Source organism: Ictalurus furcatus, chromosome 8 (genome assembly GCF_023375685.1).
Source record: "Ictalurus furcatus strain D&B chromosome 8, Billie_1.0, whole genome shotgun sequence".
Taxonomy (NCBI): domain Eukaryota; kingdom Metazoa; phylum Chordata; class Actinopteri; order Siluriformes; family Ictaluridae; genus Ictalurus; species Ictalurus furcatus.
In genome coordinates, this window is record NC_071262.1 from 8,153,756 (window position 1) to 8,175,932 (window position 22,177).

At 37.9% G+C, this 22,177-nt stretch overlaps 1 protein-coding gene across 4 annotated transcripts in view; it reads left to right on the forward strand.

Annotated features, from left to right (window-relative positions):
• Nucleotides 1-1,150: 1,150 nt before the first annotated feature.
• The window catches only part of dlg3 (discs, large homolog 3 (Drosophila)), a 96,186-nt gene continuing 75,159 nt past the window's right edge, over nt 1,151-22,177 (forward strand). For 2 of the 4 annotated variants that reach the window (XM_053630509.1, XM_053630511.1), the window contains exons 1-4: nt 1,151-1,524; nt 2,276-2,407; nt 9,119-9,204; nt 14,991-15,104. In XM_053630509.1, the coding sequence (XP_053486484.1) occupies nt 1,509-1,524; nt 2,276-2,407; nt 9,119-9,204; nt 14,991-15,104 (348 nt within the window). In that variant the 5' untranslated portion in view covers nt 1,151-1,508. The remainder of the gene's footprint in view (nt 1,525-2,275; nt 2,408-9,118; nt 9,205-14,990; nt 15,105-22,177) is intronic. The other 2 variants (XM_053630510.1, XM_053630512.1) reach the window with 2 other exon arrangements.

A 22,177-nucleotide genomic window follows, 5' to 3' on the forward strand; every position in this document is an offset into this window, starting at 1 on the left:
GGTAACCAGTCCTGTTGTCCACAACATAGGACATTAACTAAACATTTAGTTTTCAAAGAGTTAAATTTACATTATATTACTAAAACCATTTTGAAATAGTAGCTAATATACTTTTTATTTTATTTTACATACATTCAATATCAGCCTCAGAAACACCATGTCTATATAAATTCAATCATTTACCTCCTTTGCTGCCATAAAATGTGGTGGCTAAGATGGAAGCCATACTGAAAAGGTCAAAGTTGGTGTTTTCTTATACACATCCCTACAAATGTGACATCACATGATATCCTCTAAACCAGGCGTTCTCAAACCTGTCCTGGAGGACCCCTAGCACTGCACATTTTGTACATCTCCCTTATCTGACACATCCAATCCACGTCTTGCAGTCTGTGTGTCAGATGAGGGAGACATACAAAATGTGCAGTGCTGGGGGTCCTCCAGGACAGGTTTGAGAAGCACTACTCTAAACAATACAATAGGATGCAGTTTTTGAGATGGAAACCTTAGACCAATGGTCACCAAGCCTCTTCCTTGAGATCTGACTTCCTGCACTTTTCATCTCTGACCAAAATATAACACACCTCTTTTAGTTGATCAAGAACTTGTTAAGGCAATGATTAGATGGTCAGGTGGGAACAATATGGTTGGAGCTAAAGGCTTCAGGAAGATGGATCTCCAGGAACAGAGTTGGTGACCACTGCCTCAAAAGGTCTCAAAATTGGTAGGTCTAAGGAGGACACTGCCATTGCTCTGACTTCACAGCACACGTAGCCTACAAGTGTTTTGTAGGCATAGATTTGGAGGGAGCACTGAAGGAACGATTTGTCAAAATTTTAAAGCAAATTTCTGCTTACATTTCTTAGAAAATCTTTAAAATGTCTGACTGATCGCGTTCACAACGAGGCTGCCACCGCTTCTCACCACTAGATGGCGACCGTGGCCTGTTTATAATCTAAAACGACATCGGGTCTCTCTGGCAAACAAGTTACACCCATCAGCTCAGCGTCACAGTTACAACAACAACAAAAGCTTTTGTTCTCTAACAATGTCCTCACCTGTGTAAATAAGGAAAATTAATAGCAGGAGCACTAAACATAGGTGAATGCTTGAAATATGGGATCTTTTAATAACGTGAACTTTTGTGCTTCAAACAAACAAAACAACCCCACAAAACACAGGTTTTATTTTATAGGGAGACATTAACCTCTAATCTGAGTGAGCAGCTCGTTAGTCATGTGTATCATCCGTGCCTCCGTCTACACACCCTCATCTCTTATCACACACACACACACACACACACACAGCGCTGAGCTCTGCCCCTACCTACGTGTCCGTAAAGCGGCCAGAGTTTGTTATGGCCTCAAAAGTGAAAGAAACTCCCTGAGAGTGTGAAAACTGTGAGAAAGGACGGTCTTTAAACTGATTTACATGAAACGTTGAGTTCATTTGGGAATATTAACGCTGTATCCGTGGACTGTGTAACTGTCAGGCTGTAATTATTCACGATGGTCCATAAGTACGGTAAGTCCACTTCGCTAACTTTGGCTAATGTACTTGTAACTTGTGTGGTGTGTTCCTGCATGAGAAGCGACTACTGCTCCTTTTAATACTTCCCCACAGTGATGATAGGGTTGTTGTTTTGTTTGTTTGTTTGTTTGTTTGTTTGTTTGTGCATAATTTTGCGCTCTTGAAGAAGTTCCTTGGGAAACAGGAAGTGGTGGATAAATTTCTTCCCATCATATTGTGCGCGTTCAGCACTAGTCTATAAAGAAAAGTGTTTTTTTTTTTTTTTTTTTTTTTTAATGTATTTTTTTTAGGATGAAGTATGTATAGATTTAAGTCTAGTGCTCAGTGTCGGTCGCTTTATTTGACGCCCACTTTCAATTAGTTAAAAAGTTGGACCACGTTGTAACTCCACTGTTTGCACTGAGCAAACAGAAACTTAACACCAGGAACAGGAGAACATTAGAAAACACCGGGCAGTTGTACAAGCTAAACATTACTCTAAACTGAGTAGTATTTTGATTTGTGCATCACCTGGAATTTAAAACTACAGAACCGTTTTCCAGGACGTCACGCTGGTGGCCCCGCCCCTTCGAGCACAGCAGTATAAATGCTGATGCAGAGTCACACTATGTGGAATCAGAGGAAATGAGTAAACGTCAACTTGTCGTTGTTAATGGTATACCACTGAGCAGCATGTTCAACCTCATACAGATCTAAAGCTATAAACAGGCAACACATAGCCAAGTTTCTTTCCCTCTATTTGCAGATACTGAGAGAGCCGTTGGGCTGCTGAGGCAGTATCAGGCTAGTCTGACCAGCCCAGAGGAACAGGCTCTAAAGACCAGTGTGGGCAAGGTTTCTGCTATCTTTGGCAGCCAGCTCTTTAAGGCTCTGTTGGGTAAGATATGTTTCTAGGTGAATCATGTCTCTGGACACATTGAGTCTTATCATTTTCGTGCTGGACAACACTGACTTCAGCAAATTCCATGTGAAATCACTGCAGCAAGAAAATATTTGGCTTTGCACTAATCTGTTTCTTTGGAGCGCTCGGGTTTGGGACTCAACCCTGTGTTTTAGTTGTTACGTAATCAGTCTCAAAAATCCATTCTGGTATGATAAAAGTTGCCAGAAATGCCATAGTTCCACAAGCTCATGTAGCATATCGCTCGCGCTCATTCCTATTTCTTCAGGGTGATACCACAATTGGGGTGTCCCACTGATATTACATTTATAAATGTGAAAAGTCATTTTAAACATAGTGTCCTTCACATCACAGCAACCTGTGCGCATATAAATAACAGATAAATAACATTAAGAAAACCTCTCTACAGCACTTAGAAAACTGCATTTTTGCCTGCCCCCGCCCATTATAAGCACTACCCTGAAACCTACGCTAATCCTTAAAATCTTATTATTTTGCATTAATGTGCACAAGGCACCCATTATAGGTTAGGAAAAATGTGCATTTTAGTTGTGCCCCACAGCATTCCCTGTACCCTCTTACCTGACCACATTCACCCCTGTGAAATATTTAGAATACTCCACAAGTCACATGTTCAATAGGAAGTCATCAGGATTTCCATAGAGATTTCCTGAAGACCATGGGAAGAAGAAAATTACGTTTTATTGTTCTTTTTTTAATATTGACTGACCAAGGGTGAGTTTCCCAATAGCATGGCAAAGTTCAGACTGGGAGAGAGAGTATTCAGTGCGATGCTTTCTCTATCATTTAATGATGATCTCTGTGCTGTGAAGCTTTTGGGAAAACCAGCCCAGGTTCCTTTGAAAGAACAACCCTGTTACTCTCAAAGTAAATCATTAATTTAACAAAGTAAATCATTAGATTACCCTTACTATTATAATTTGCGCCGGTTAATCACATTTTGTACATTTGCAGATTATATATGTGCACGTATATACTGTATGCTAAAAAAATCAAGCTCGTTACTTTCAATCAATTTAAGAGCATAATGCAAAAAAAAAAACCTTTAAAATGTGAGATATTTGGCCTTATTCATCAATCTTTTAGCAAAGTTGTGTGTTAATGTAAGCCAAACCAAACTTAAAATTTTCCACTGGATTTACAAACGTTTGGAAAGTTTACGATTTTCTTCGTACTCGCGTGTGTATGTTGATCATCTGTCACAAAGCTCATTTGCATTTAGTGACCTCCACAAACTCCATAAAAGTTCAAGTCACAGACAGCTGGGAGCGTGAAATGAAGGGTGAGAGTGAAGGCTGAAAAACAGAAGTGAAAAATATTTTGACTTGAGTAAAATCTGAAAGACAAAAAAAAAGTGGAAATCATTTTAGCTCACTTCTATGCTAATAAAAATAATATTATTAATATTATATATTATTAAATAAGCAAATGCTAAATCTTCTGTCAGCTGAGGCGTTTGTGTGCGGATTACGGCTGTGCACAGACAGACGTATTCTTCTCAGACGTATGTATTCTTAGTCCCTGTCCTAGTGAACTAGCATTTTCACGAATGCCACATTTCTTGTGTTCGTCCAAGCCATTTACACGTAAACCTGTTCATATCCAACTTGACAAATAAGGCTCGTTGTTGCCTGAGATGGGTTCACACAATTTTTTGGTTAAATGAATGTTTTGTTAGATTTAGTATTGAAAATTATTTTAAAAAGTAAAGTTTCATTTTTAAGAGTTACAAGGGCTAAATGGTACCTCCATTGTCGAGCACCCTTCAGTACATGTGAACTAAGCAACCTGACATTTTCCTGTAGTCAGTTTGGGAAGGACAGGAACAAGCATCCTGTGCTTAGATGCTTTTTGTTTTTTATTTCTCTGGAACCTACAGAGCTACTTCTCTGCAAAGGAAATTTAGTTCCATCAACATATGGCTATGTATTTTCTTAATTATGAGTCCCAAACCTTAATGAAACTTTCCTATTAGGAAAAAACAACAAGGCACTGTGTTGGTTTAGTTTGGGTTGCTATGAGCCTGTAGTGATGAAAGGGACAGGTTCTCCCTTCATTCAAAATCCCAGGTGACCTTAAAAGGCTTACGGCTTACTTTGTGTCCTCGCCAGATAATATTCTGATGAAGCAGAAACATAGCACTGGGTATAGGAATTACTTTGCTGCTCCTCATATATCTGTTAATACCTTTGTTATTGAGTATTTATAATAGATGCTCTTGTGTTAAGTACTCTTGTGCTTTCTTAGATATCATGTAATTACATGTGTGTTTAACAGATAATGTAAATGCTCTCAATTATTCTATCAGTAGTTGAATCAAGGATTTAGAAACCACACAAGATAATTGCAGTGCAAAACTTGAGAAGGTACTATATGCAGATAAATAAATACGAAAATACATTCTGGAGGGAAAAAAAGCCTGGATTGCTATTTTAACAAAATTATTTTGAAGTGAATGACTGCCATTCTCTATAGGAAGGATACAAACCAGCTTCACACAGGGTGTGTTTTCAGATTGTACTGTAGTGTGAAGGAGAGCCCAAGTTGTCTCTTAGGCCCAGAAGAGAATGGGGTCAAATTAGGTTTGGCTGTAAAAACATGTGGTTTTAATCAGCACAGATTCTGGCCTGGTGTCATGTTGGGAGGGTGAATGGAACATGATCTTACCTTTAATGATATTTCTCTTTATTTGGGCTTTGAAACATTATTCCAGGCCCCAAGCCTACTGTTGTACAGTACTGTGCAAATGTTTTAGGCACATGCAAAGAAATGCTGTAGAGCAAAGATGCCTTCAAAAATAATGAAATTAATTGTTTCTACATTTAAAAAATACTGTAAAGAGCAGTAAACAGTAGTAAAGGAAACAAAGTCAATATTTGTATATTTATATTTAAATAGTAGTCTCTCGTACAATTTGTTTTGTAAGGAAATGAGCTATAAGTTTTATTGAGCATTTTGCAGAACCAGTCACTGTTCTTCTGGAGACTTTGACTGTCGAATTTGCTTCTTATTTCTGCAGAAAAACCCAACAGCCTTCATTGTGTTTTTAATCTGAAAAGTGTCTCTTACCACTTAATATACTGCTTTCTTTATTGACATACAAACACTTTTCTGTAACATTTCATTTTGTGCTAGAAAACTAGTGTTTGGGAATCTAAAATGTTTTTTGTACTGACTCGATAATGTAGAAATCATAAAATAAGAAATCTATAACAAAGTTTGTACTAAAAAAATATAGGGTGCCTAAGACTTTTGCATAGTACTGTATATACCAGTGAGCTGCCTTTTTTTTTTTTTTTTTAAATTGTATTTATCATACATGCAGTCAGATTAATTTCTTTTTATCACCCTTAATTTCTGAAATGATTTTAATTTCCATCAGGTCTTTTTGTGATCTTTTTCTAAGTGGTCACTTCTGTAAATATAGCATAATTTCACAGTGTATATGTTTGTAAATCTATAACTTTCTGTCTGTTAATATAACTTTGTGTTTCATTCATTTAAACATCAGGCTTATTATTCAGATTTTCATCTTGAAGCATATTATTCAGTACCTACTATGAATTATTCAGTAACTACAGTGAAACTGTTAGGAGAGGTATATAGAGATATATGTCTGGACCCTCCATGTCCTAAGAGTTTAAGGAGTTAACACAGTACATTTCTGTATGTTTTATACAACCTTCTGTCATAGGTGATACTGTAATTATGATAATGGTATTGAAGAACTGCACTCCTGCTTGTAACAAGCCAACCTCTGTGCTATGTGGGAGGTAGGGAGAGCGGCTGGGATGGTTGATGGGATGTCTGCATGATTGCACAATTTTGAACAAAGGTTTCCTTAACAGCAGGCTCATCTCTTTGTTCCCAAACACACAAAACACAGGGGAACACACAGTTCCCACAAAAGAGGTGCTGTGGTGACCCCTGTCAGGGCATCACAGATTTGTACTGTATGGAAGAGACTTAGCTGTATGGAATACAATTTCCTTAGCCCAAAGGATACAAGGTTGTAGATTCCAACTTAGGACAAACGTGAAAAAGTAGATATGAAATATGGCTGTGGTAGGAACTGTGACTGGTTAATTAATGTGGGAGACATGTGTACATTTTGTTTTGTGTCCAGGAATGTGTGTGGTTTTAATGGGGAGTGGAAACATGGTTTCAGAAAAATTGTTGGCATTATTCTTTTATTCTGTCATGATTTTTATGTTAAACTAGACAAAAACATTTTGCGCTCAACTGTTGCGTGTACTTTAGATGCATGTGTATTGAACATTTCTTTTATGCAAGTAAGAAATGTGGGCTGTTTTAATATTTCATATATTCAGCTGAAACACGCAGTGATGAATGTAGCAGAATTAAGAAAATGAGCTCACTAGGACCTGTGCAGGTACTTCCTGCCATTTCTGTTCCAATTAGGACTGAATTCATGCTTGGTGTACAACAGGAAAGAGTGCATCATTACTGCCTACATGATGTTCGAAGACAGCTCTGAGAACTTTCCTAAACACCATGTCTCTTTGTGACACATTTAAACATTTCTATTCATTACAAAGCTGAATGTTTAAATCATGCTTTGTTTAGAGGCGAGTCCTGCTCATTTAGCTTGCAGTTTACTTGCTTTACTTTATCTCTCTGTCTCTTTTATCTCTCTCCCTCTCTCATCTCACTCTGGCCAGCCGGGCAACATAACTACCTCCTACACAGTGTTCTCTTCCCACACACACAGACTTACATAGACACAGCCACGATGAGTCACATAGCCCTCATTCTTCTACTGTCTTTCCTAATGCACCTCTGGGGGACATCGACACGACCCCTAACAGCCACTCATGCACAAATAAACACGCGCCACAAATCTTGGGAATTTTTGCTAAGAGTTTCTTTTAGGTCCTTGCAAATGCTACGCTCTATCTGGAGGTACTTTTGTAATGGTACATATTTATGGGAGTAGTAAAGAAAGCATGTTTCACACAGTAGAGCACCAAGGAACACTATATCATTAGCTCTGTTTGTGGCTTTGTATTTTGAGTTCATGATTCGTGACCACATGTCCATGGATTGTTAATGACTGGAGAGGTGAAAAATAAAGATCTGAAGAGGGCAATGGAGGAAAGATTTATAGCTGAAATAAAACCAGGTAGGGGAATAGTAAATGGCAAAAGGGATAGAATTGTAGATGGTGTGAGGGTGATGTGATCTGGATCAGCAGAACAACATGGCATAGTGGTAAGACAGAGGTTGCTTATCATTCGCTTATTGCTTATCATTCTCGGGTAATTAAAGATCTCTTAAATGTACAACGGCCAAAAATATTTCTCATATTGCTGTACTCCATGGCTCATATGGCAATAAAGACAGCATTTCTTATGTATAGACAGATGGCAAATTAAACGGAAAAAAAACCATAAAAATGTGTTAATAAGGTGATGGGCCACCACAGGCTGCCAGAACAGCTTCAGTGTACCTTGTTACAGATTCTATAGTCTCTAAAACTGTACCAGAGGGATGAAGACCATTCTTCCAAAAGATTCCCTCATGTGGTGTTTTGATGATGGTGGTGGAGAGCGATGTCTGACATGTGACTACAAAATCTCTCATAGGTGTTCAAATTGATTGAGATCTGGGGATTGAGAAGGCCATAGCATATAATTTACATCATTTTCATTCTCACACTGTGGAACTGTGATCCTGCTGTATTCAGAGACCCAGCAACAAGTGGCCAAAAAGAAGGACGGCAGGTGGTAGTCATATTAAAGACTGTGGGAATAAAATTGCATTAAAAGTCAAAGATTGTTGTTGGTTAATACCTTCTTAACAGTGTTTAAATGACTTATTTGTTTATACTTTAGGGAATTGCACCAGCAAAGTTACAAAATATAGTGGGTTATGAACATAAATAACATCAGGAATGGTCAGAATTTCTAGGGAGAAAGGAAAGGTCTGTGTATATGACTGAGATGAAATTCTTTTTGAATAGTCTCTTGGTCAAGCTAATGTAGCCCATCTGTTTTATACATTTTATAACAAAGGATGATATAGGAATCAAATAGACCTACAAAATGAACTGTAAATTGATGTAGATAAATATAAATGTAAGATGTCATTAGTTGGTAGACAGTGTTAGCAGTTTTGCTGGACCCCTAACACTGTTGTGACCTGCAGTATTGACACTGATGGTTTTCCAGCAGTGGAATGTGCTGTGTACTTCACTGTGTTATCAGCAGTGAATCACATTAACAGCCTCTCTGTTAGTGAGTGTGACTGCTGCTGCCATCTAAACTCAGTATGGGCAGGAAATTTGGATGGAGTTGCTGGAGGATATTTATAGATCCAGACAATGGCAAGACTGATGCACAGGTTGAGCCATGACATTGTTTATGACTTTGATCTTGACATTTTAATCATACTGGCCTTTCACATGACCAATACGGTTCTCTTTTGTTGTTGTCAGTTACTATGACACGAGTAACATGCTTCATTAATAGTAACATGCTTCATTAAGAAGTCATGTAATACTGTATGTGTCTTTAATGTGGTGTTTGAAACATCATATTCCAGTGGTTTATCATAGTTATGAAAAAGCCCACTGTAGAATGACTAACCTTTGAAGGTAAACAAATAAACAAAGAAAAGCATAGCAATATATTTTATTCATTACAGATATTCAAGAATGCTATGAGGTGACCCTGCAGCTAAATGCAACAGAGAAAGCAGCAAAAGAGAATGGCCTTAAGGAGATGTTGGAGGTAAGCGTCTTAAAAATATGAAAGTTTGTTATATAAAGTGAACAAAGAACTCATAAACAATATTTAAAACTATGACTTTAACAGAAATATGCACATACCTGTCAATTTGCAGCCTCACATACTCATTACAGTTTTACGTTCAGACATCGGTCAGTGTACCTATTTATTGGTCAGTGTTTGTCATCTGCCCATAGAACAAATATGTGAAAAATGAAAAGGATTTGGTGCAGTCCAATAATCAAAACAGAGTGGAGAGAAGATGAACGAGAAGGAAGTAAGTGTGAAAACAGATGGAGAGAAAGAAAGAGGGAGCCAAGCATTAGTCATTTCTAGAAAGGACTGCAGTGGTAACATCCAGTGCTCATCAGTGGGAAGCATAACAATGTCACCAAGAACTTCAATTATAATGTCTAGTCACATGGAGCAACAAATTATTTATAGGCACGGTTGAGAAAATATAACCTCAACTTCTATTTGTAATCTGGTAAAGGCCACTTGGAATGAAAACATGATTTACTGCAGATTATTTCTCCTGTCCACACTGCAGTGGAGTGGTGACCTCATATATATATATATATATATATATATATATATATATATATATATATATATATATATATATACATATATATATATATATATAGTTAGTGCTGCAACAACTAATTGAAAATAATCGATCATGAAAATCGTTGTGAATGAATCTCATTATCGATTAGTTGGTCTGCGCACGTTTACTCATTACGTTACTTCTGTTCCGAAAACACACTTCGGAGAGTAAATACTAGAGTTGTGTCCCAAATGACGTACTATACACTTACACTATACACTGTGTACTCTTGTGTATGAATTTTAGAAAGGTAATATCATTCAACTGGAACACTAGCGATTTATTTACTTACCGGAAGTATAAGCCGCTTCCTAGTTGACGGCGCATGACGTCATACCCACGTAATGCGACGCCGCTAGCTTTAGCCTAATACCTAGTCACCGACAATGACTTTCTTCAGTTTACTGTTTATGTCAGCGTTACCTTTTATTCCAACATGACCTCAGTGACCATCAGACAGAGGCAAAATCGTCAAGTGACTGAGGAAGAAAGTGTGCGACCTCCAAGTTCTCTAAGGCAGGGGGATCATTTTATATTGAATATCGTGGTGAAGATCAAACTTTATAAAGCAGAGATTGTGTAGCACGGAAGCACGACAGTGATGCACGAGCACAAACTTATGTTTATATCCAAAATAATATGCCTAAAGGCAATGAGTAACAGAAACCACAAGGTGCAGTGAAAGTGAGTTTTTATTATTAATTTAGGACTGTAGTTTAATTCAGTGCTTTTTGTGCATCCATAATAATAATGCATAAATACTTATAAATCTTATAAATTATAAAAAAAAAAAAAAAAAAAAAAAACTTATAAATTTTATATATATATATATATATATATATATATATATATATATATATATATATATATATACACACACAAACAATACAAACAATACAAAAAATATAACAACAAAAGGTTGTTGAGCTTCACAAAATGGGAAGTGGCTATAAGAAAATAGCACAAGCATTGAAAATGCTCATTTATACCATCAGGGCAATAATTACGAAGTTCCAGTCAACTGGAAATGCAATGTGAAGAGGATGGTTCCAGTGACCAAAAAATCTCCAAGGATCACAGCTGGAGAATTGCAGAAGTTAGTTGCGTCTTGGGGTCAGAAAGTCTCCCAAAGTACAATCTAAAGTCACCTACATCACCACAAGTTGTTTAGAAGGGTTTCAAGAAAAAAGCCTCTACTCTCATCCAAAAACAAACTCAAGCACCTTCAGTTTGCAAGACACTATTGGAACTTCAAATGTGATCAGGTTCTATGGTCAGATGAAACCAAAATAGAGCTTTTGGTGATAAACACCAGAGGTGGTTTTGGTGCACACAGAGAGGTAGCCATATGGAAAAGTACCTCATGCCCACGGTTAAATATGGTGGTGACTCTTTAATGTTTTGGGGTTGTTTTTCTGCCAGAGGTCCTGGACATTTTGTTAGGATACATGGCATCATGGACTATCAAATATCAACAGATATTAAATGAAAACCTGACTGTCTCTGCCAGAAAGCTTAAAATGGGCCATGGTTGGATCTTCCAGCAAGACAATAATCCAAAACATACATCAAAATCAACACAAAAATGGTTTACTGACCACAAAATCAAGGTCCTGCCATGGCCATCCCAGTCCCCTGACTTGAAACAAACAGAAAACCTGTGAGGTGAACTGAAGAAGAGAGTCCATCAGTGTGGACCTTGAAATTTGAAGGATCTGGAGAGATTCTGTATGGAGGAATGATCTCAGATCCCTTGCCATTTATTCTCCAACCTCATCAGGCATTATAGGAGAAGACTCAGAGCTGTTATCTTGGCAAAGGGAGGAAGCAAAGTATTGATTAAAAGGGTGCCAATAATTATTGCACACCTATGCTTAGCAAAGGTTTTTTTTTTTTTATAAACTTGTGTTGTGTTTGCAATTGTTTGATATCCATGATAGCAGGATATTTTTGTGAATTTTATTTTAACAAAAGATCAAAAGGTTAAACAATAAATAAAATTTTTCACAACCTTCATATTTACCAAGGGTGCCAATATTAGTGGAGGGCACTCTCTCTCTCTCTCTCTCTCTCTCTCTATATATATTTGTTTGTTTGTTTGTGTGGGTACTATATGCATGTACACTCACTGCCCATTTTATTAGGAGCTTCTGCACATTCATACAGTTATCTAATTAGCCAATCATGTGGCAACAACACAATGCAAAGAATTATGCAAGAAAACCACATCAGGTTCCACGTCAGTGTAAACTCGAGAGACTGTTGTGTGTAAATATCCCAGGAAATCAGCAGTTTCTGAAATACTCAATCCAGCCCATCTGGTACCAATAACCATGCCACAATCAAAGTCACAAAGATCAAACTTGTTCTTCATTCTGATATTTGATGTGAACATTTCCCAAAGCTCTTAAATTGTATCTGAATGATTTTGTGCATTGTGCTGCTGTCACATGATAAGTAGCTGATTAGACAGCTGCATGCATGTACAAGTGCATGAATGTACAGGTGTTTCAAATAACTTGAATGGTGAGTGTATATGCACACACTTAGATTTCAACCAAAGAACAAGCAACAAATTAAATAAAAATAAAACAAAGCAAACTTGGGAGTAGTTATAAAAACCTTCTTGTGAAAGAATACAATTTTTAAAATGTTTAAGAAAAAAGTGTCAAGTGTATGGTTTTATATGAACTATAAACTGAAACAAGCTAACTCAGTGCTGACCATGAGGCATTAAAACCTCCCTGAACAATCAGGTAATGTATTTTAAAGTCTGAAGAGCATTATGTATTGTCAGTAAAAGTGTGATATGTATGTCTCTAATCATTTATGAGTTTGGATTGGATTAGATTGGATAGAATAGCTTGATAATACAGATACAGTGTGGGACTTGGATACAAATACAAACCAGGAAGAATTTACCATAAACTTGATCAGTTCAAATAATTAATTCAAAAGTGAAAAAATGTAAAAGTCAATATTTTACTGTAATTATTCTGTAATAATATTTTTTGTAATAATGTTATTACAAAATCATATTTGAAAACATTTCATACATCAAGAAACATGCATTTAAAATCTATAAAACTATATTGCTGGAAAATAAAACTAAACAAATACTCTATGGTCATTAAAGTGTGTAATTAGTATGTTAAAAGTTAAAAGTATGTTAAAAAATTAATTATAGGCTGTCATAGATTCTCGTTTGGTATGCACAGACGTGCAAAGCATTTCACACTTTGATTAGAAATTTGTACCAGTAGGTTTCACAGCATTTGTGATTTGTACATTTTTATTTATTTCATAGTACAGAAGTTTCTGTGCTGGTTTGATTAGCCAGACATAAAAGTCTACGCACATTTTTCTTCTCATATTGAAACTGATTTTTCCCTTCAGTTCCACATTCCACTGTTTTCAAAAGCATCAGCACTGTGTGACAAGGGCCTCCCTTCCGTGAAAATACTGCAGGGGTCACTGACTCACTGTGTTATCTGTGGTGAAGAATGTTCCAGGCGCAGCAGAGCCCAGTATGACTTTGTAGAAATGCAGAGCCGTGCTGTGGAGAGTTGCTGGCTGTTGAGTGAGAAGCAGCAGGCAGGGAGGGTGGGCTAGAGCTGAGAGAGTCCAGTGCAGTTCTTATTAGCATTCACCACACATTGTCACCTGAGTGGAGGAGAGTTAAATGAAATGAGTCTGCAAATTCACTGATTTCGTGCGGAGGCTAGAGAGAAAAAGACATCAGCATCTCTAGAGCACCATTACTGTGAATGTAGAAGTGGTGGCATGTCACTTTTGCTATTAATAGGATTCAACGTAATCAGCCTTCTGGGTTTTGGAATTAATATGACTTTAAGACGCTCTGAATTTGAATATGCATCTTTTTGCCATTACAATGTATTAAAACTATTTTGTGCCCAGTGGGTAGCAATAGTGTGTCTATTCACTTTACTGGCTCTGCCACAATCAGTTGCACTTATACACAGCACTAGACTATCATAGGTCAGGGAATGCTATCCTGTTGTAATTTTATTTTTTCCCCAAGATTTTAATTATAATTTACAGGTTGGAGGAGCCCTACGTCTGTCATGGGTATGAAATATGGTTAAAAAATTATTCAAAATTTTTAAAAAAACTGTGGTTAAATATATTGTAGCAAGCCCATGAACTCTTGCTCATTTGTTGTACCTAATTAATTACCATTAATACCATTAATTTGTTGGCTCATTGACAGTAAATAAAAAGGCACTGTGCAAACATATGACAACACAAGTTAGTTCTTATATGTGAAAGCACATTGTTGTGGTAATCATAGATGTAAGAAAACAGTAGTAAAATAGTAGATAGATAGAACAGTAGATAGTTGGTAGCTACTGTTTTGATCAGCATGTCCTCCATGTTGGAAGGGGCCAGATTCAGTCGTAAGCCAATGCAAGTCTGTAGAGAAATGTGGTTCAACTGAATTTACAAACTTTGCTTTGTTGCAGATGTTACATTGTTGTACATGTTACACTGTATATTACAGGTACATGAATGTTCTGATTGAGGCACATTGCTGAGTAACTGTTATCAATAAATGTAAAACTACTACTACTTATTAAAAATAACTACTCTAATAGGCGAGAGAATCAGAGTAGGGAGCCAAAGGCAATAATTTCTTAACTCATATAATAGGAATATTAGCAATAACAAAATTTGTAGATGAAAATTACGTAATATCTACATTTACGTAAAATGTACAATTATGTAAAAAAAAAAAAAAAAAGTCCTTTACAACAGCTCATTTATTATAAATTGCTAACTTAAGCTATTGTAAGTTGGGTCATGATAATACAGTGGTACTCTCAAATCCAATCCAAATCTCAAATATTGATAACATTTGGCACAGTGTAAAGATAATGTCAACAGTAGACAATCTTTAAACTCACCTAGCCATCATCTTAGCTTTCACACTAATGTGAAATGTGTTTGTGAACATGTGAAATATATCCAAATTTGATCATAGTGTTGTAAGTTACATATGAACATTATATTGAAAGTATGCTGTCGGGAATTGGTATTGTATATTAATGGTTTGTCATAAACGACCAGACATTTTAAAGTTCAGTGGAACATTTTGTTATTTAAATATGTAACCATTGAATCTGTCATTGTCTGAGGTTATTATTCTGTACATGTGTAGCACAACTCAGAATTGGAGGGTGTGTCACGAGTTCGAGTGACCAGCAGGAGGACTCCACAGAAGGTTGAGAGAGTGGTCGGGCTCGTGAGCTGTTCCCATGTGGAGACACCCAAGGTGAGTGGCAAACTGGGAGCAATTTGAATGGATGTCAGTTTGAAGATTCATGGAATTACTTAAAGGAAAGTTCAATATTGTCCTGTTTAGAATAACTGGAGTTTGGAAAAGAATACTGAGACTACTGAAGAATCGCACAAAGCATTATAGTCTTTGTCTATGAATGAATAACTATTAAGTGGTTAACCTTTTATCAAATGCCAGTTCTGTTGTGCAAATGGAACTACCCCATATTTCTGCGTGTTCAAATTTACGTGGACATGCTGTATGTTTATACAATATATAAATGCAATATATGTTCATTTTTGTTGAAATATTGGGAAGATACAGTCATGTGAAAAAATAAGTACACCTCATGGAAATAGTTGGCTTGTTTGACATATTTGGACAATTAGCTTTTCAATCATTTATTCAACAGAAATATCAGTAGATGTGAGATTCTTCTGTGGAAAAATTAAGTACACCCTTGGCCTCAGAAGCTAGGATTGCCCCCTTTAGCAGAAATAACTTCTTGTAGGTGTTTTGTATAATTGTCCACAAAGCTTGCTGGAATTTTTGAACACTCTTCCATGCAATATTCTTTCAGTTGTAAGATGTTTGAGGGGTTTCTTGCATGTACTGCCCGTTTCAAATCCCCCCACAACATTTCAATGCGATTCAACTCCAGGCTTTGACTAGACCGTTCCATAACCCTCCATTTCTTCTTTTTGAGCCATTCATTTGTGGATTTGCTAGTGTGCTTAGGATAATTATCTTGTTGAAAAGTCCACTTTTGGTTCAACTGCAACTTTTGGACAGATGGCCTCACATTATCTTCAAGCACTCTTTGATATGATGCAGAATTCATAGTTGAATCAATGAACGCAAGCTGTCCAGTCCGTGAGGTAGCAAAACAACCCCAAACCCTTAAATTTCCACCACTGTGCTTCACAGTTGGTATGAGCTGCTTCTCCCGAAAAGCTGTCTTTGGTCTGAGCCAAACATGTCTGCTGTTACTATGGCCAAACAACTCTATCTTTGATTCGTCTTTCCAGAGCACATTATTCCAAAAGGCCTGGTCTTTGCCTATATGCTCATTGGGAAACTGTAGTCTTGCAAAGGCATTTTCCTGGCACTCCTCCCATGCAAGTCAGATTTTTGCAATCTCTTCTTGATTGTAAAAGCATACATGTTGACACCAACAGTTGCAAGACTTACTAGCAGATCCTGTGATGAATTTGTGGGGTTCTTGGAGACTTCTTTTTGCATCAGACGGTCTGCTCTTGGGCTGAATTTGCTGGCACGGCCAGTCCTGGACAAATTGGCAGTCATTTGAAATCTACGCCATTTGTAAATTATATTCCTTACAGTGGAATGATGTATTTCAAATAATTTGGAGATCTTTTTAAATCCCTTGCCAGACTAGGCATCCACAACCTTTTTTTCCTGAGGGCCTTACAGGCATCTTCATATCTCTGCATAATGACACCACACTCCTCAATAACAAAGGGAACACCAGACACTAGATACGAGAGGGGTATAAATAAGACGGGTTCCACCTGCACTCCCTAAGCAGGTTGTAATCACTGGTACCAAATGTTGAAAACATGCTTCTAATTTTATGGATTTGATTGGGTGATAAAAGTAGGGGTGTACTTACTTTTTCCACGTGATTGATCTGTTTTTTTATAATTGTGAAAATTACTACAAAATGTCAGTTTTTGATAGAATGTATCAACCTTATTAACAGGCACTGTTTCGAAGGTTGCATGTCAACATGGCTCTATATCTGTAGGTTTAATTTCAGTATTCCCTTTTTTTTTAGCTTGCCCAACTAGCTTCAATGCTGTACTTGTACATATAACTGTTTTACTGTTTTGATGAGAATAAAACATATTTACACGATTAGATTTATAAGGTGCTTAAAGAACAGTGTGCATGAATTAAAACTATTATGCTTTAAATATTTATTACCTTTTTTATGTCTTTCTGTGATTTGGGATGAATGTAAGGTAATGAATGATACAGATTGGTGCCATTTTCACATTAGATGGTAGATCCAGGCTAAATCTCGACCAAAGAAACATGGTGTTAATCACAATGTCAGAGTTGTTTGAGATGTCACTCTATTTTTTTTTATGTGCTCCAAAGTCATCATGGTCAAGTTGCACTGTATCATTGCAGACCTCATTTTCACATGTCTTCCCAATCACAACACACCCAGAGGCACATGGCAGCACAATGCCTGTAGGCACTGGCTTTTGAGATGAGTAGAGAACTGAGCGAGGGGTGTGGGAGTGTGGAGGAGGAAGAGGAGTGTGCAGTGGTCTCAGCTAATGCTGTAGGAAGGCTTGGTGTTTTTGTTTTTTTTAAAGCTATGTCAAGTGTCATTTAAAGATTGTCAATATTAATATCCTGTGGTTGATAATGCAAAGCACATTGTGTTTGAGAGAAAAGCTGGGTGATGCTGAGCCAAATGTAGTGCCATGTCTCTTTCCACACATGAGTAGGGAATTTTGGGGATACAAGGTGCAGTGTAGGGATGGAGAGAAGCACAGATAAAGAGGGAGCAACAGAGATAGAGAGAGAAAAATAAAGAGAGAGTGGGGGAGGATGGAAGGAATGAGCCGACTGAGAGGCGAGGGCCGGTGCAGTGCAACGCAGTCAGAGCTGGAACGGACACCCAGAGCTCAGCCTTCTGCAGGTTGCCATGGAAACCACATTCCTCCCTCTGCTTGCATCCCCACAGACTGACTGCCTCGCTTGCTCTCCCTCCCTCTGTCTGTTTTCCCATCTCTCTTTCTCATCTTTGTACCTTACGCAGTCATATGTGTTCACCAGTACAACATGGCCAGAAACCCAACACCAAAATCGTAAAATGTGTGGACATGATAAAACTAAATGAACGGTCCTAGTTGAAAGCTTATTCAGTGCGAGAATTGAATATTATCTTATTTATCATATTTGTGTGTGCTATGAAATGTATGTTCACTGATTTCTTGTCATAATTCCATACATTTTTATTCCAGTCATTTATTTCTTATGATTAGCATTCTGCATGTAATATGCTTCTTTATATGTTCCCTCTCCTCCCATTATTATGCCTGCACCTTGCTCCTTCCTTTCCTTAGCTTCTGAAATATTCTTCTCCTTTTCACCTGATTCACTTAATTTCCAGTCACTATACATGGACCTCATTCTCCTTTTTTCTCCATCCCTCTTTTCCTTTGTCACTATCTTTCGTTTTCTATAGCTCCCCCCTATCATTAGACTGTCACTCACATGTGCGCTGTTTGGTACAGCAGCTGTTTTCTACCACCAGTTCTATTAATAGGAGTCACAGCCTTTATAGACGCTTTTGTTTAGGGTCTCATTGAGTGCGTAATGTGGGAGCCATGACAGAATCTTTATGTCTATAGAGTCATGTTTCTCCCTTTAGCTGTCCATGAAACACTGGAGAATGGTTTGAGCATGATTGAATTGCATGAGGTCAGCACAATGTTAAGAACATCATTTGAACAAAACATTTCCCCACACTGCTACATATCCAACAACACTAAAGGAGAAAAGGCATTAATATCCATGCCGTATCTTCACACTGTTTTAGAAATCTCCCTGTATTTTATGCAACCTTGTCTCTGCATTTCATTCAAATGATGCTTAGTAATGGTGCTAGTGCCCCTTTAAGTCTGCCTGTGTCTTATCTTACCTTATTTGGGCATGCATCCTGTTAGGTGGTTAGAGAGCAGTCACATGGCCTGCTGTGAGAATGCACAAAAATTCCAGAAATTTTCTACAGATGTCATCTGTGGGAGTGTGTATCTGAAAGGTTTGAGGTGTAAATGTTTATGTAATTGGGATTGCAATTAGGCAGATAGATGAAGGTTATTTTGTTTCAAGAGCTTTGCCTTCCCCTTGAAATCATGTGGAATTCCTCATGTTTATACTATGAATTGGTACACCTTCCATATTGATTTATTAAGATTTGGATAGATTATGATCAATAGCTCTGCTATGTCACGTTAACATGATTTCATCAGAGCTGCCCCTATTTTCAGAATCATTTTCTAAACATGTATGATGAACGAGTTCAACTAGTTGGCCTACCAATTAGGCTACCTAGTGTAGGTAATATAGCATCAAAATATCCAGTATGCACTGTGAAACATTAAAACTCACATACTCAGGAACACATTTTGTGAGAGGATCTAAATCTAGAGCTGTAGAAACACTTGTGTTCACACTATACAGCTGTACTAATGGCATAATTGTTTTTAGAATTCAGCCTGTGACTGCATCTGCCTCTCCTAGCACACTATGTAGTATTTTCAGTACATGTATACTATACATGATGTAATCTGTAAATATAATATGTGTATGGAAGCTTTATGTTTTCTGCAAAGCTGATTAGTGACGATGTCTGTTAAAAGAGCTATATATATAAAATTGAATTGTATTGAATGGAGCTGCCTGCAATTGTACACTACATGGCCAGAAGCTTGTGGAAATCTGACCATCACACCTATATGGGGCCTTCCCCAGACTGTTACCACAAATTTGGAATCAGTTGTATAGAATGTCTTTGTATGTGTTGTTATTACAATTTCCCTTGACTGGAAGAGGCATAGCCCAAACATGATCCAGCATAACAATGCCCCTGTGTATACCTTTTGGGATGAACTGGAACGCTGACTGCGCCCCAGGCCTCCTCACCCGACATCAGTGCCTGACCTCAATAATGCTCTTGTGGTTTAATGGGCAAATCCCTACAACCATGCTCCAAATGACATCTAGTGAAAAGCCTCACCAGAATAGTGGAGGTTATTATAACAGCAAAGGGGGACTAAATCTGGAATGGGATGGTCAAAAAGCACATATAGGAGTGATGGTCAGGTGTCCATGAACTTTTGTCTATATGACAAAACAATGCAACTCAAGCAACAGTAAAGCATTCACCCTATTATACTGAGTTCGCGAGTTCGAACCCTGACTATGACGCTGTGGCCATGAGTCGAAGAGAGCAAAACGGGCCATGTTTTCTGAGTGGGTGGGGTGGCATACTCTCTCTCCCCTGTCAATCACAGTGACACTAGCCAATCGTTGCCATCTGTGAGGTCATGCATGTGGAACCTGATGAGTAGCGCTTTCCTCCAAGTGTGTTATGCTTCCTAGTGATGCAGTGCCTAAATCTTTGATTCAATTGGCAAACATCTGCCCTCGTTTCTTCCCTCTCTCCATGCCACTTTTTATTATTACAGTTATGTAGAGCTCTGACCAAACATAAGCCCTTTTTATATATTTGTTATGCAATCTTTGAAGGAGTAGGACTCTTTCCCTAGAGGTACTAGAAACACCCACATGCATTCACACACTGAAAGATGTAACAAACCCCATGACCTAATGCCAGCATGTTATGCTTGAGTATAAGCCTGAACTGCTTCTCTAATTTCTCCTCCGATTTGCATCTTCAGTTGTAAAGATCATGGAGATTTGTACACTGCTCCTGTGAAGAGTACTGAATTGTGCACCACTGTATGATGAGAGCTATGGGTAAAAAGAAAGAAGAGAAGGAGTCATGGCCTGAGATGGATATGCTTGCATCGTCATTTTTAGCTGCAAGACACCACCCATATATAAACTGGTTTCAGATGAGCAAGCTTCCTTGTGGTTATAGTGTAGGAGCAGATTTTTTAATCAGTAGTTTTATAGAAAATTGTAATAGTAGTAGTGATTATTCCCCTTCAGTCATTTCAGTAACTGCTGTTTCCTTTCCACTGTTTGGCAAGAGAGTTAAACTGGGCTTTATGAAAAACATGTTTGGGGTGAAAAAATGGCATAAATAGTTTTGGGATGAGTTATAGTATGGTGCCCTAATGCAGCCATTCGTATTGCATTATGTGTAATAGGATTGGATAATGAGCACAATAGCCATAATAACATAATAGCTGTCTCAAAATTAATTTCTAATTGACAAGACATGTTAACTAAATAAATATTCTAGTTAGAATCTAGGATATTTGGCATGATGACATGATGATGCAGTGGGTAATGTTGCTGCTTCACAGCTCCAGGGTCCCCGGTTCAATCTTGAGCTTGGGTTTGAGTGGAGTTTTGCTGGTTTTCCCTGTGTCCATGTGGCTTTCTTTCAGGTTCTCATGTTTCCTCTCACCTCTCAAAAAAAAATAAAAAATACACATGCCTGTAGGATGACTAACTATGCAAATTGCCCTTAGGTGTGAATGTGTGTGTATGGTAGTCTGCAGTGGACTGGTGTCCCATCAAGGGTGTGGTTCCATTTCATGCCCGGTATTAATTCACCACGATCCTGACCAGGATAAAACAGTTAATAAAGATAATGATGATGATGACGATATGGGCTCAAGGCCTGTGATGACATAATGATGTCAGTTTGGCTAGGGCTAATTCAAATGTACGTGAATCCAAAAGTTTAAATATTAAGAAGGAAATATTTCGAATGACTACACTACCTTTTGACATATTTCTCCTAACTAAGGTGCCTTCATATACTCGGTGTAGTTTGACTGTTTTTTTTTTTAATGAATTAACCATAATGTGTTAGACCTTAGAAATTACCATAAAGTCAGGTTGAGCCTGTGACAAAATGTTAGTTCTCTATTATTTGGGTGATTTTTTTTGCAGTCTGCAGTGATTCATATGAATATGACTATATGAAATGTTCACCTGACTCATCCTAATTTGACAGCCTTAACTCTTAAAGCGTTTATGTGCAAGCACCACTTTTTCTGATATGGAGCCAGCATTTGATAAGTGTTGGAATCTCTGCATCTTCATTCTGTCGCTGTGCCTGTGCTCAGTTTATGGAGCGCTGTCCCTTTAAGAGCAGCCACTGAAACAACGAGTGGTGCTGCTGCTGATGGCCATGCTGCAAGTTGATTGGCTGTGTCTCTCAGAGCTGAGGTGCTGGAGGGATGCTGCTACGCATCTCCCTCTCCCCCTCTCTGTCTTGCTTCCTCTCTCTCTCTCGCTCTCTCTCTCTCGCTCTCTCTCTCTCCCCCTCTTGCTTGCTTGCATCCCTCTGTATAATCCTCATCTAGGGCAAGTGAACTGAGCGG